The sequence below is a fragment of the Triturus cristatus genome, chromosome 1_2 (assembly GCF_964204655.1).
Source record: "Triturus cristatus chromosome 1_2, aTriCri1.1, whole genome shotgun sequence".
Taxonomy (NCBI): domain Eukaryota; kingdom Metazoa; phylum Chordata; class Amphibia; order Caudata; family Salamandridae; genus Triturus; species Triturus cristatus.
This window is the reverse complement of record NC_140580.1, coordinates 913,597,507-913,611,301: the sequence shown is the minus strand read 5'-3', so window position 1 is coordinate 913,611,301 and position 13,795 is coordinate 913,597,507. Positions and strand designations below refer to the sequence as shown.

General features: G+C 42.5%; 2 protein-coding genes across 4 annotated transcripts in view; one reads left to right on the top strand and one right to left on the bottom strand.

The window, feature by feature from the left end:
- The window catches only part of NOC2L (NOC2 like nucleolar associated transcriptional repressor), a 487,814-nt gene that overhangs the window by 422,818 nt on the left and 51,201 nt on the right, over positions 1-13,795 (bottom strand). The gene's annotated exons all lie outside the window — the stretch shown is intronic.
- Positions 1,399-13,795, top strand: part of KLHL17 (kelch like family member 17) — a 265,482-nt gene continuing 253,085 nt past the window's right edge. Inside the window, exon 1 of one of the 2 annotated variants that reach the window (XM_085609675.1) lies at positions 1,399-1,546. In XM_085609675.1, coding sequence (XP_085465801.1) covers positions 1,460-1,546 — 87 coding nt within the window. In that variant the 5' untranslated portion in view covers positions 1,399-1,459. The remainder of the gene's footprint in view (positions 1,547-13,795) is intronic. The other variant, XM_085609676.1, reaches the window with a different exon arrangement.

Sequence of the window (13,795 nt, the reverse complement as noted above, 5' to 3'; positions counted from 1 at the left end):
CAATGGAAGGGTTAAAAGGCTTTATTCTTCATAAGTCATACGCCCACGATTGAAGCAGGTCTGGCAGCACTCTAAAGTCAACAACAACTGACTAAACGGTGCTGCAAGACTTCCAATGCCCCATTCCATTTCAGAACGTAAAGTGAATAACAACACTCAAAACATAATATGAAAACATAATTTTCCCTACCATAACATACAACAAAATCGCAAGTTTGATTTGCAGAACATGGGCAAATGGGCCTCATAAATTCTTGAGACAGGTTTGGGTCATGGGACACATCAGAAATAGAAAGGGCTATTACTTAGGGGTGGGTTGGGTATTCTCATTTGAATGCTCTCGTATTTAGGAAGGGTGTGCACTCTCTGCCTCCTCCCAATCCAGCATTAATGACCCTTCATTGGACTCGATTAGGTATCGCTTGACTTTCTACAAAGTCAGTAAAAAAAAATGTATACAGCGCGGAGCGCTTCCCGTGAGCACAAGTTACATTACACAAAGTAACGTTACTTTTTTAAGCACAGGGAGAATACTTGACTTGCACAGAATCAAATGATATTGAACTAATGCCAAGACTCGAACCTTGTCCTAAATTCACCAGTTCCAAAATCTCTAGCTCTGCTCATAACGCATCATCCTCTCCCTTCAGTAAACACAATTTTGTACCATGCAGTAGTCAACATCTGTGGCGCTCCTTTAATGTCGTTTGGAGGGTTCCACTGACGACCAGAGCGCGTACCTGGTTGTGCTTTATCACCCAGTCACCGGAATTCTGACACAGGTCCGGCCTAAGTGCTGGTTTCGCCCAGTGCAACAATCTTTTTTAGCCCCACCCCCCAACGACCTCCTGGTCAGATTCCCTCACTACCACTTGGCAAAAGGGCCTCTCATCTCTCCATAGCCCCACTCTCGCACATATTTAGTTTGTTTTAAAGTGCTGGTAAAGGCTGGCTTTACTAAACCACTCAGCTACCCACTTTAAAAACAGATCTGTTCTTTGCAGCAGGCATATTAACCCTCTGCGCTACTGTATGTGGAGTCAAAACTGCCACTAGACAAAATTGGGATCTCTCTCTATAACATGAACATTAATCTAAAGAGTTATCTTGACATTTTTATTGCTGCCTGAATTCTGGACGCACAAGGAACTCTGCATCATCTGCTTTTAAATTGTAAGGTATTGCTAAACATAGCGCCCCACCAGGTCAGCGCCCAGTGGCTGAACCTGTCGCGCCCAGCGCGGCTCCAACAGTTGCACTGCTGCCCTAAAGCCGGTCCTGTTCTGAAGGACCACTACAATCTGTCACTGTGGGGAAAACGCCTCGCGCGACGACGTGAAACATAGAGTTTAGTGTCTGTGCAAGGACCGGAAAAGGATGCGGCTGTTATGTACAGAGAGCGTGCGATGCGTCGGCGAGGGGAGGAGTTTTATTTAAACCCCCAGCAGTAAATGAAGCCATGGTAGAAATCTATTCTGGTTTTCGCTTATTTAACCCCCCGGGGGGCATCCTGCACGAGCCGGTCTTGGTGCCAGTCATGGAATGGGTAAGTGTTTGTTTGCAGAGTGGATTGTCGGAACTGCCCATTGGATTTAAGACAGTTCAATCCCGGGTGGAGGCCTGGGAGCCTTGCACAAGTTACCCTTTTAATTTAGGTTGGCTGTGCGATTATACTCTATTTTAATGAAAGCTCAGTTGTCAACTTGTGCTAAGTCTCATGCAGGCGCATTTTTCACCTTAAACAGGAATTTCACCTGGCAGGTATTTTTGGTACATCACTTGTTACCTGGCTCGTTAGGTGAGCTGATTTATTTATGCCGTCTGTGCCACCGTGCTTTGGAGCATTTTGAGACACTGTTTACATTTAGCATGGGTTTCAGCTTTTTAACGTATCAATGAGAATAGCAGTCAAGTTGCCCATGTAAAACGTGAAATCTTTGGCCAACAAAATATTGCATTTTGGGATTTATAGTTTTACTTTTAACGTTGGATGCGATAAAAGAAAACAAAGAGGACTTTATAATGTTGTCGCACATGACCTATGATCACTTGGTAACTATGACTTTATAATGAAATACGCTAGAAGTAATGAATAATTCTGGTTGAAGTGTCACTTAAGGGCTAAGGCTAAAGCTTATTTGCCAGGTAAGTATGTAACTTCAACCTGCATGTGAGAGCTATGCTGTGTCTCACTAGTGATGGCTAGATGTGCTGTATGTTTGGGATGTGGTATATTGTCTGCACTGAGTGAGGAATACAATAGTTGAGGACTGCATAGCTTTGCTGTCTGTGACAAGAGCAATTTGAACTATTGCACCTGCCTTTGGCCTGATGACCGTCCAGACCATATCCCTGGGCAGGGTCCTTCCCAAAATTGTCCCCAGAAGAACACAGGAGCAAGCAAGACCTTTCTGTTTCCTCTCATTGATATTTAAATGTACCCACATAGGCCAGATTTGGAGAGAGCGTTGCAAGTGGGAACACTTGATTATTGATAAGAAAGCACAACGCAACACTTTACTCTTCTATCCCTCCACTATCCTTTTCAATCAAAATAACAAACTAACACGTCCACTTCTCAAATTTCACATTTCACTGTACTAACTCACCACTGATCCTTTATGGGTTACAGAGTAGTGTGCTACTCGCCGAGAAAGCGCTTCAACACCTCATCAGGGGCAGCAAGCACTATATAAATGCAAACCTTTTTTCCCTCTAATATCCTTCTGACACCCAAAAACTGACTAACCTATCCACCACTCAAATTACTTTCATATTTCACTATACTAATTCAACACTAATCCTTTATGGGTTCTGGAGTAGCGTGCTACTCGCCGAAAGAGCACTTCAACACCTCGTCAGGGGTAGTAAGCGCTATATAAATGCAATTACAATACAATTACAATCAACAACTAAGTAAGGCGAAGGCAAGGGATGTGTTAAAAATCAAAGCAAACTGGCCTGCAGGTAATTAGTACGTTTCCTGGTGAGCTTGTCTTTTTTCAAAACCTGGTAGGTCTCGGGCGAGGAAGTTATGGGTTAGGCAACAGATTGACTATAACAACTTTTCTGCAACCAGTCATGAGTCACATGAGATATATTTACATACAGTCAAGTTAAATGGAATCATTATCACCTGTGCTTAATTTGAGCCAGTGGGCCGCACAAGCACTTATTTTTCCTCATCAGACATTGACCTTGAGTAAGAGAGTGAAATACATACAAATGAGAGAGAACTAGGAAGAGAAAGATGGGGAAAACCGTAGCAGAGGAAGAAAATACAAGGGAGATGAAGGGGCAGAGAGTGTCTAAAGTGGATGGAAGATCCATCAGCTCGACTCAAGACTACGCAGCCTTGGCATTCGGGGCGCTGATGTTTAAAAGTATCAGCAGCGAGTTTGGGGCACTGGCACTCATTCTACTACATATCAAGCACTGATTATTACAGTCTGTGGTTATCTTTAAAACCCAAAATGCTCTGACTATTTTGAACCAACGTTTGGACACACCTTGATGAGCTGTTACGATTAGGGCTAGGGTTGCTTCTTCCCTGTGGGATAAGCCAATGCTCAAGCAACACACTACTTTCTAGTTCAAGTGCCTCTTTAGTGACAAAAAAGTCACTATGCATGATATTAGTGAAGTATCCACCCAAGCCAGAAGATGACTTGAATGCTTCCCATTCCAGGCAAAATATTACCACAAAGATATAGTATGTGAGGGCTCTCAACGCCCCAGGCTAAACAGCGATAAGTTTTTTGAAAGGGGTGCTCAAAGGATCCCCTAGAAGTATCCTCTATATCAGAGGTCTTCAATCTGTGTGTCGTGACCCCCAGGGGGGCCGTGGATTCATGAGATGGGTGGGCGTATATTCCCCAGCCTCACTTCTTCCTGGAATCTGGAAAAAGACAACTGTTTCCGAAAGGTTAATTCCGATTGTTAAAATGCTTCAGCTGGAGTGTCATTCAGAGAGTGTCCTGTGCAGTGACACCGAAGCTACCAGACAGCTAAACCAGTTTCCTTGCTGTCTTCCTGCTTGCCTCAAAAAAATGCAAATGTGTGCTACGAGTTAACCTGTAAATGTAAATCAAAATCTGCAAATGGAAAGGATGCTTGGGAGCTGGTACTGGCTTTAATTGATCGAATCACTGGAAGCTTTGTGATGACAAAGATGTATTCTTTTCGAGTGGTAGTGCAAAGAGTTAGAGCTCTGAAGTGCATGCTTGTAATTGTAATTGTATTTACATAGCACTTACTATCACTGAGGAGGTGCTGAAGGCAAGTAACGAGCAAAAAACAAGAAGAGCCATGGCTACGGCAGGCAGACTGGAAAAGAAATTGTGGTGAAACGTGCTGGAAGAATAGAAGGGGAGGGCAATATTAGGCCTGGGGATGAGTTTGAGTCAAGTGTTAGTGCAATTGTAAAGAACCAGTTAGTGTGGCCGGACCCAAGTTTGTTTCTCATGAGCTCTACATGCTTCCAAGTAACGCAACCTTTTCCACAAAACTTAAGCAAGAGTCATTCATTTTCCCAGGTGGTAAATTTGTTTTCTGAATTAGCCATATTAAGAGTATGAAAGGAAGCAACTTAGGAGTGTAAGAGACACAAAGACATACCCAGAGAAGTGCCCAAACACCCTTAATATGCATTAAAGATTGCTGCTATAAACTGTCACTTACCTGGCAGGCACATTATGAACTACTGTTTTGACTTTCCTGTAGCTGACGTTTTATCAGTGGATCAGTACGCCGGATGTGTTTAATAGGAGCTGACAATTAGTTAAAATGTTGGGGTGCTTCAGTTTCATATTCAAATACATTTTCACAAAATGTATTGATGTACAAAGACCCTACTCGAAAAGGTGTTATGTAAAACAAATTGCATTACTTACGCTCTGGGTGTTACTAAAATCTATGTTTTGGAAGCACCATTTTATTGTAAAACTTTTTTGCACATTTTGTAAGTAGTTTATCTTATACTGTGTGTAATGTAAGTATAAAATAATGACTTACATATTCACTGTGCTTTTGGTCACAGGCTGTGACCTCGTAGCACTAAAAATACACAAATCACTATTCTCCACTGCAACAACTAAGATTTAATTCTGTGGCTCTCTAGTTACACACAGACCTATGCAGTGTATTAACTAATAGAAGTTTCATAATGTACGTTAGTGCATTTCCCACTGAGTAACACGTTTTCATTCATGTATTTTTTCATTATAAGATGCCTATTATTCTATATATAGCTACCTGACGGTGAAAGACCTAAAAAAAACCGCACACAATATTTTGTTTGTAGCCAAACCTTTGACCCCGGCACTTAATTGGTTTCCTGTGCTCTGCCCAGGAACTTAATTGTCAACTCCACACTTCTGATAGTCTACCACATAGTGGTGCTGCTCATCTAATTTAGAGATGGGTAGAACAGTGGTTGTTTATGAATACGGTTACATAAAGAATTACGAATACCTGCCTCCCCAGCCATTCCTATAGCTTTGGGGACCTGGAATAGTCTGAACTGTCGCACTTGGAGGCGAGGGAGATGGTTAGTATTTGCTTTGGTACCACCATTAACCGCGATGACAGGGGCAATGGGTAGTGCAAGCTTCAGTGGCCTCCTGGTTAGGTCCCTGACACTTACTATTTTACAAACTAATCACTGTTCAAGGCCCACCAGCCCTCCCAAAACATGACTGAAGTCAAGAACAGCAGCAAACTAATATAACCAGGAGTCCGTTTTTGCTAAAATAGAAGTGTCTGTTTTCATGATGTTAAAAATAAAAACCTTTTTAGAAAAGCAGTCTGAAAGAAGATTTTGCCCACTTCCTCCCCGGGACTTAAAGAAAGCATCCTACTTCGACCTTACAGTTCATCATTAATGCTCATAAATGGTATTTTTGAATTATGATGAATGATGTTTAGCAACCTCCAGATCCATGCAGCTGTAAAAGCAAAGCTGTCAGCATCCCATGAAATTTAGTGTGGTTCTCCTTGGATGCCGTGCACTACAGTTGCAGCCCATGCATTACAGCCATTATACCTAGGGCCACTGCGATTGGCTATTTTTGCATAGTTATAGATTTGCCGCATTTGCCACACAATCCATAATCTTCCACATAATCTTCTGATTTTCACAAAAAAAATTGTTTATAGCTCAACTGGTTCAAAAGTAACTAAAAAGCAGCAACACGTGTTGCCGTGCAGTTGGAGGCCCTTTACAAAGCTGGACTGGTCACCTTTTAATTGCTTATTGCCATATTTGGGTGTTAAACTGGTACTAATGAAGTGCAACCACATATTGACTGGAGAAAAACGGGCACACCCATGACATTAATTCAGAAAGGTGTTATTATCCAAATTAGTTTTGTCAAATGAAGTTTTATTTGTGAAAAATAAAGCACCATTGCGCATTTTTGTTTAAATCTTTTTGGTACCTTTTGTTTGAACTGTGTGGTAAGTCTCTGACACCGAACCAGAGATGCCCACAAATCTTTGGCTTGCTAAACACTGGTTAATATTATTTCCCCACCGTGAAAATGATTTGCTGTAGAAATTCGGGATGTTTATGGTTGTTGATGAGGAGTACCAGGTTCTAGAAATTTTTGTTAGGGAGGGGGTCCTTACGCCTAAAAAAGTTTGACAGTGGGGGTCCTGTCCTCAAAATGTTTGAAGACCTCTGCTCTATATTGAGTTAAAATGGGTAATAAGAAATGAACATGAGTATTCTGGGTCACATATATGTTTTTCTGTAGTCCAGCAGCTGTATTACAAATATGCGCACTGTCCCTGTTTGCACCACGGTGGACCATCAGATAGTTGTGCCAGGCATAAACTGGGTCACTGCCTATGAGTGATGATGCACTGCTCCCAAGGCAGAAGCACACTTGCGGCCACCCTTGGGGTAGCGCATTAGTGAAAAACTTTCACCATGCAAGCAGCACCCACCTGAACTTCAAAAGAGTGACTGAGATCCCACCTGCAGGTGGGTGCAGTAGGGGACTACATCCCCCTGCAGTAGAATGTGGGGTGGGTCCAAGGTACCCCATTTGCCCACTCCGGAGGGCTGCCCTCAAGGGGCGCTCTGACTGTGCACCAACTTTTTATAGCACACAGAAATTGCACTCCCTCATGGCCTTTGTGCCTCATCCATATGGAGCAGGCACAGAGGCAGTATCTACCTCATTTACATGGGGCCACACCCTATGCAAATGAGGGGCTGCCCTATTGAGATGGCACCTGCGCTGTATATCCACCTGCACTATCTCTATTACAGAAATGTCTGCAGCTCCTTCTGTAATACTACAGTGCCCCTAGGCCACAAAAAAGTGGTGCATATGCTGGGTGCACCCCAGGTATACACTCTGCAATATTGCCCCAGATGAGCATACAACTGGACAGGTTGACTGTGGGGGGATGATGCTGTCTAGACATGAACGTACCAGGAACGAATATTAATTTATTAAGACTGAATTTACTAGTTTGCCTTGATAAAAATCCTGCATAACATATATAGGCTAATTCCTTACTATTCGCATCAGTAAGGAGCAATAGTGATACAACAACCGGACTGAAATATTTAGTTTCTATGATCATATCTACAGAAAATTATGAACGTGCCAGGATCTACAAGATTGTTTCTTAAAGTACTGCAGCATTTGATTATTAAAGTGCTGCCCAATCCCACCTGAACTGAAATAAAGCAACCTCTCACCAGTAATCTTAAAGCTCATGTGCTGTATATGTGCCCATCTTATTATGTAAATGGACTCTAAAAACCAATACCAAAAGAACCAGGCACCTACAGTTTTCCCAGCTCTATTAATTCTGCATGTATAACACGAGCCTTGCTTATCTGTATGAAACATTATTTTTTATAAACTGTATTAATCCAGTTAAATTACTGATTCATTGTCCAGTTCGCAGCGATTACGTTATCTGATTGGATTAACATTGATATTTAATATACATATGTTTATATAAATTTTCACAAACATAAGATATTAACCATTTGACTAAGTTAAGCAGGTGCAAAAGTGTCTTGCAGTCAATGTGGTCCTGGTAGTTTTTGTCTCCTATCTCAAGGTGGGAGGTTTTAAAAATGCAGGTAATCACTCCAAGATTCTTGCTTCTAATGTCTGAGTTGTCTGAATTGTAGTGGGCGCCTCAAAAACTCCAATTGGTGGTGTTATAAAACAAAAAATATATATTTTTTTAAAACCGGCATTGGAACAGACAGTGTGTCCCGCCTTTCAATGACGTTACTTCATCAATTGGCTTTGATATTGTTCTCTGCTGATGCTGTTATACATTACCAAAAGGAAAAAAAATGTTTGTCAAAGCCGAACAGCATTAGCATAAAAAAGTGTGATGGTGATTGTGCCTCTCATGCATTCACACATATGTATCATGACTCTTCAGTGCCCCAGATTGATGTATGAGCAAAATTTTAAGCCAAGAAGAATGGACAAGGGTTGGCAAAGCAGAAGGCAAACGTAGGGTGGGGGAGCTAAAAGGAGATCACATGGATGGTTATTTGAGGGGAGTGGTACACTGGGGAGAGATCAAGAAAGCATTCACCCTCTTGGAAAACTAAAAGAAACAAGCATTGGCAAAACTAGTATGTCTTCTCTATGTAAGAGCGATTGGTTTTGCCAATGTGTTTTAACCATATTGTATACCAGCGTGGCTGCTGTTTCAGCATGGCTAAAACGTAGTGGTGTAGAGGAGTGTGACATGGAGTGTCGTAGAGTGGAGTGGTTTAGAGTGAAGTGGTGTAGAATGAAGGGCGTGGAGTGGAATAGAGTGTCATAAAGTGGATTCAAGTTTTGTGGAGTGGCGTAGAGTGAAGTGGTGTAGAGCTTCTTGTAGTGGGGTAGAGAGGAGTAGTGTTGTAGAGTGCTGTACCCTCCTGAAACCAGAGTGATTGACGTTTCTGAGCAACCACAAATGGTTTAGTTTATAGTGGCAAGACGAAAATTAAAAATAAAAGCTTCAAAGTAGTATGAAACAAAACTGCAATGTGTATACTGAATTCAACATTTTTTATTCTTATTAACTAGTTACATAACTTAAAGAATTAGAGGATAGTTTTTGTTTAGCTCATTAGTGCATTTTGTCATTGGACAGAGCTTGGACGAACAGCTCTGCAGCGTCATATGCTCATAAGTGTTTATTTTTTGTTTATTGACTAGTTATCTCTTTATTGACTCACACTGAGGAGTGGATCCTTTGGGTCTTTTCTGCAAACGTGAACTATGTTTTTCTTTTCATGCTCAATGAAAAAAAAAAAAATGCTCCATGAAGCGAGAGTGATCTATTTGGAGTGTGGTTCTCCCTTACATTTCATCGCAGGTTCTTATTTCAACCTGCTCTTTTGGGACATGAGAAAAGTAATAACTGAAGAGTAACACAATTGCTTTTGGAAATATGATCTCTGGTGTGAAGTGTTTATCAATCTGTGCTGCCAAGCACACACAATCCGCTGCCAAGAAGAGTTTAGCAGCGTGAATCTTTTCTGGATTTACATGCTCTGCATCATTCCTCCACCTAGTAATTGTATTCAGAAACCCTTAGTTGTAGTCTCCATCTCCAGATTCTTTTTTAGGTCGAGCATAGCGCAGCGCGCATGCCCTGCTCTAGGAGATGACCTTTTGGAATCGGTCTGCACTTTTCTAACACTCGTGCTTGTGGCGGCATCCAGCTCGTGGGAGCAAGCAGCGGCGCGCAGGGGCCATCTGTTTCTAATTAGCATGGCCGAGCGCGCTTGGCTTCCAGACTCAATATCCCATTTTGTGCTTGTTACTCTTCTAGAAGAATGTTTTTGGGCACCACTGATTTAAAACACAATGCATTTAAAAATAAAATAATAAAAAACGTGAAAGCATTTGAAAACTGCAAATCTTTATTTATTTTAAAGTTTCACATTCTTTCTCACCAAATTTGCTAAACCACAGACTCTAAACTATAAGCAATTGGGCAATAGATGGCAGCCCCGTCTCGTTTGTTTACTTTAATCCTTTTTTGTTTTTTGTACATTTTCCAAGGTTCAGCATCAGCGAGCAAAAAGGTTTAATCTGGATGTGCTTATGTTATAGTCATCCAATTAATTTTCTGTAGCCGGGAAATTACTCTTGTGAAGGAATTAAAATGTACCACCCTTCTCAAACAGGCTCCTTAGCCCTCTGTCAATGGAGCCAAGTTAACAAAATTATTGGTGGTCCCTGGTCACAGGACTAATTTTGAATATTAAAGGGGACACATTGCCAGGGAGAAGAAGGAAAGGAAGGCAGACTTATTATCCATTTGTGATATATATGCAATTTGATCAAATGTAAAATTGAGCAAAGCCAGTCATTTCATTGTTAAATCTCTGCTCCTGCCTCTTCTGTACACGCACACACATTCACACACACACTGTTCACACACCACCCTCTTTGCTCCCTGCCCCCTTAGCTTACACAATTGTCCAATCTGCTCAATGCCCCATCTGAACACTCACTGCCCTCTCTAGTTTCTGCCGAAGCTGCACGGTATGTAGCGCACAGCAGAGTGATATTATAAACCTTTTCAATGCTCGGTCTGCCGTGCAACATTGCTTGAAGTAAAGAAAGAAAGCGATATGACGCTGCGTCATAACGCGTGTTTGTTAACTTTAAGTCTTGTTACACTGCAGCGCGGGCTGCTGTGCAACATGGCTTGAAGTAAACGGGGGGAAAAAAAGACTAAGACACTGCCAACTAGTTTTAAAGCTATGTTACACACAGTGCTTAATTTGCAAAATAATTAGTGCCAGCTCCCTTACCAGGAGGCCACTGCAGGTTACACCACCCATTGGCCTGTCATCGCTGCCAATGACGGTACCAAAACCACTACTAACCATCTCTCTCGCCTGCAAGTGCGAAAGTTAAAATTATTTCAGGTCCCCAAAAGCTAAAGGAATAGCTGGGGGAAATTTGAGTTGGTTCACGCAATGGAATAAAATAGAAATGTGTGAGTCCTAACTCTATTTTAATTAGAGAAAAGTGGTTACTCTTTCTCACAGTACGGGGTCCTTCTTCTTTGACACAGAACGTTTTTGTGCATACTTTACTCATTTATTGACCTTTGATAGTTTACACTGGACACTCTGTCTTTCTCTTCACGGATAAGAAAGTTACCGATGATGAGAAACATGGGCAAACTGGTGAGTACCAACCAGCAGCTCCCTAAGTAATGCTTACGTGAGGTACTTTCTTTCCTTCACACCCTTTTTTCTTTTCTTTCCTTCTTATACACCTTCTAAGGGATAGGGGATGGATTTAACCGGGTCAAACTGGTGAACTTTACATTTGGAAAGGATAACCTTTTTAGGTCTCGCCTGACCAGCGCTTTAGCGCTGCTCTGGCGAGACTTATAGTAAGCGCGTTTTGGAAGTGCAAACAGTGGCTTTGCAGGCCTCCAACTACAGTGCATGTGACCCGTCCGGGCGCGCGCACCATTTGGAGTCCTGCAACCACTTGTTTGCTTTCACTTTAGCCGTGATTCATCGCACCATTTGTCAGCCTGCGTGCCCGCCCCCACTCCCCCTCCCACTCCGTCAGCTTCAGTGCGCGCTTGTTCTTTCTGTCTCGTTTTGCTTCAATCGTGTGCTTTATTTAATCGTTTCTCTATCCCGTTGTTTCTTTTTCCTTTGTTATGTCTTTTATCTTCCTTGGTACTTTTTTTCGCAGCTTCATTTATATCATGTTAGCGAGTTTCTGTGAAGTTCCAGACTTATAGAGCCCGGCGCTCATTACCCAACAAGGGGTTCCCCACTCCGAATTAACGCACATGCACACCAGGCAGAAACGTACTTCCCAACCCTCTTTAACTCAGTATGGAGGGACTCCGCATACCTCGTCTCTGTGACCTGTGACTGTTGACAAGTGACGTTATTACATGATTTTGCATACACGTCACAACGACCAACGTTCTATAACTTGTTTTCTTGAAGAAACCTCGCAGACCAGCAGTTATCGCTGATTGGTCCACTGTCACCTTTTAATGACTCTATTCACGGCAATAACAGGGCCAAAAATAAGAGCATTCTTTGCCATGTGACCTGAAATAAATCGTATTGCATCACGTCTTCGATGCTTTTTATGTCCTAATGCATGTCTTGCCCTTTCTCCCCACCACCCACCATCTAATCTCTTCTGCTGTACGGAGGTAAGCACTCTGCGCCTAGAACGCTGTGTGCCATTACGCAGCGCTGCAGTCCCTCCCTCGCCCCGCTCATTTTTTTTGTGTTCCCCCCTCTCCCCACCCCACCACTACGCAGCATGAGTGGTCCCTCCTGGCCCTGTGACTGCTTTTGCGGTAATAAAAGACTACAATTATCAGGATTCAATGGGCCCCTCGGGGCCCCAGGTTCCGGTGCTACTATACCTGCTGCTCCAATGGCATGGCCCTCTCAGAGCACGAATCCTGGAGCCGGGACTGCTTCTCTCCATGCCACCACAGCTAATGTGCCACTTCCCGACTTTTTATCCCAGCAGGCCGCCCTATCCGCAGCCATCTTCCGAGGTTTGATTTGCCGGGACTTTAATTATCATAAGCGGAGACTCATTAAGCAGCGATCAACAGAAACGCCTTGTGTATTATTGATGAGTGGGGGTGAGTAGAGGTGGGCCCAATCCACCGTAATTAAATAACAAGCATTTGCAATGCAATAGGTCTTGCATTTACGAGAGTTTGAGCTATTGACATTGCAAATGACGATGCCTTTCATTTTTGTTTTGTTTTTTAAAACATAAATAAAAGGCATTGTCATTTACAATGCCAATAGCTTAAACTCGCGTAAATGCGAGACCTATTGCATTGCAAATGCTTGTTTACATGGGACATTTCGGACCGGACATGACTGGTAACTGATTGAAACCAGTGGTTAGGGGAGAATACTAGAAGAATACCCTTCGGTCTCCTAAGAAAGTTTTTGTGTCCTAAAACTGTCAGGTTCTTTTGTTGATTGAACTGGTTATAAGGTTACCAGATGCCTCAACCGAGGACACCATGTTATAGTCCCTGCCCTTCATCTAACCACCAAACGCGATCTGGGAACTAGGCGTGTTCCCATTCAGGTTGACTAAAGTTTTTTTATTGTAGTGTTTTGAAGAAGGAAAAATGAACTATAATATGGTTTCCCTGTGGCATCGAGTAATTCCATACTGGTCTGTGTGTTTCTGGGATTAGACTGAAATTGCTGCTGTCAATATTTTAGCCTTTATACGTGTCTAAGGGGATCTTGCTCTTCCGATACCTATCCGGTCACTGTTCTGTGTGCAGCGGTACCCTGCCCCCCTGCTGCCTGTGTAGTCTTTTCCTGTGGGGAAAAAGGCAACTTTCATGCTCCTGCCTATACAGTGTACTGTGTGGAGGTTTGCCACGTTGCTCTTTTGACTGTCAATGTGTTTTCTGATCTGGGCTCTCATTGAACAAATCAATGCATTCTAAGTATCATAGCCTTCATTTGCTTCAGTTAAACAAACTGAATTCATGCTCCTGATTCGTGAAAAGAAAGTAAGACTAAAAACCTAGTGGCTTGAAGTGTGTGTCCACATTCAGAATTGGGTTTCTTTGGAGGAGGAAGTAAGACCAGGTTTTCGGGCTGATGGCACTGTTAATCCTGAGATGTGGAAGGTTTTCAGAAGCACGCTGGTGAAAGAATATTCCTTGTTGCACCAGTAGATTTTCAGCTGGGATTTGCTCGTCACACAGGATGTGAGCTCTGCTCCTTTAATTCTCATTCTTGTTGCTTAACGTTTGAAAAAGTTTC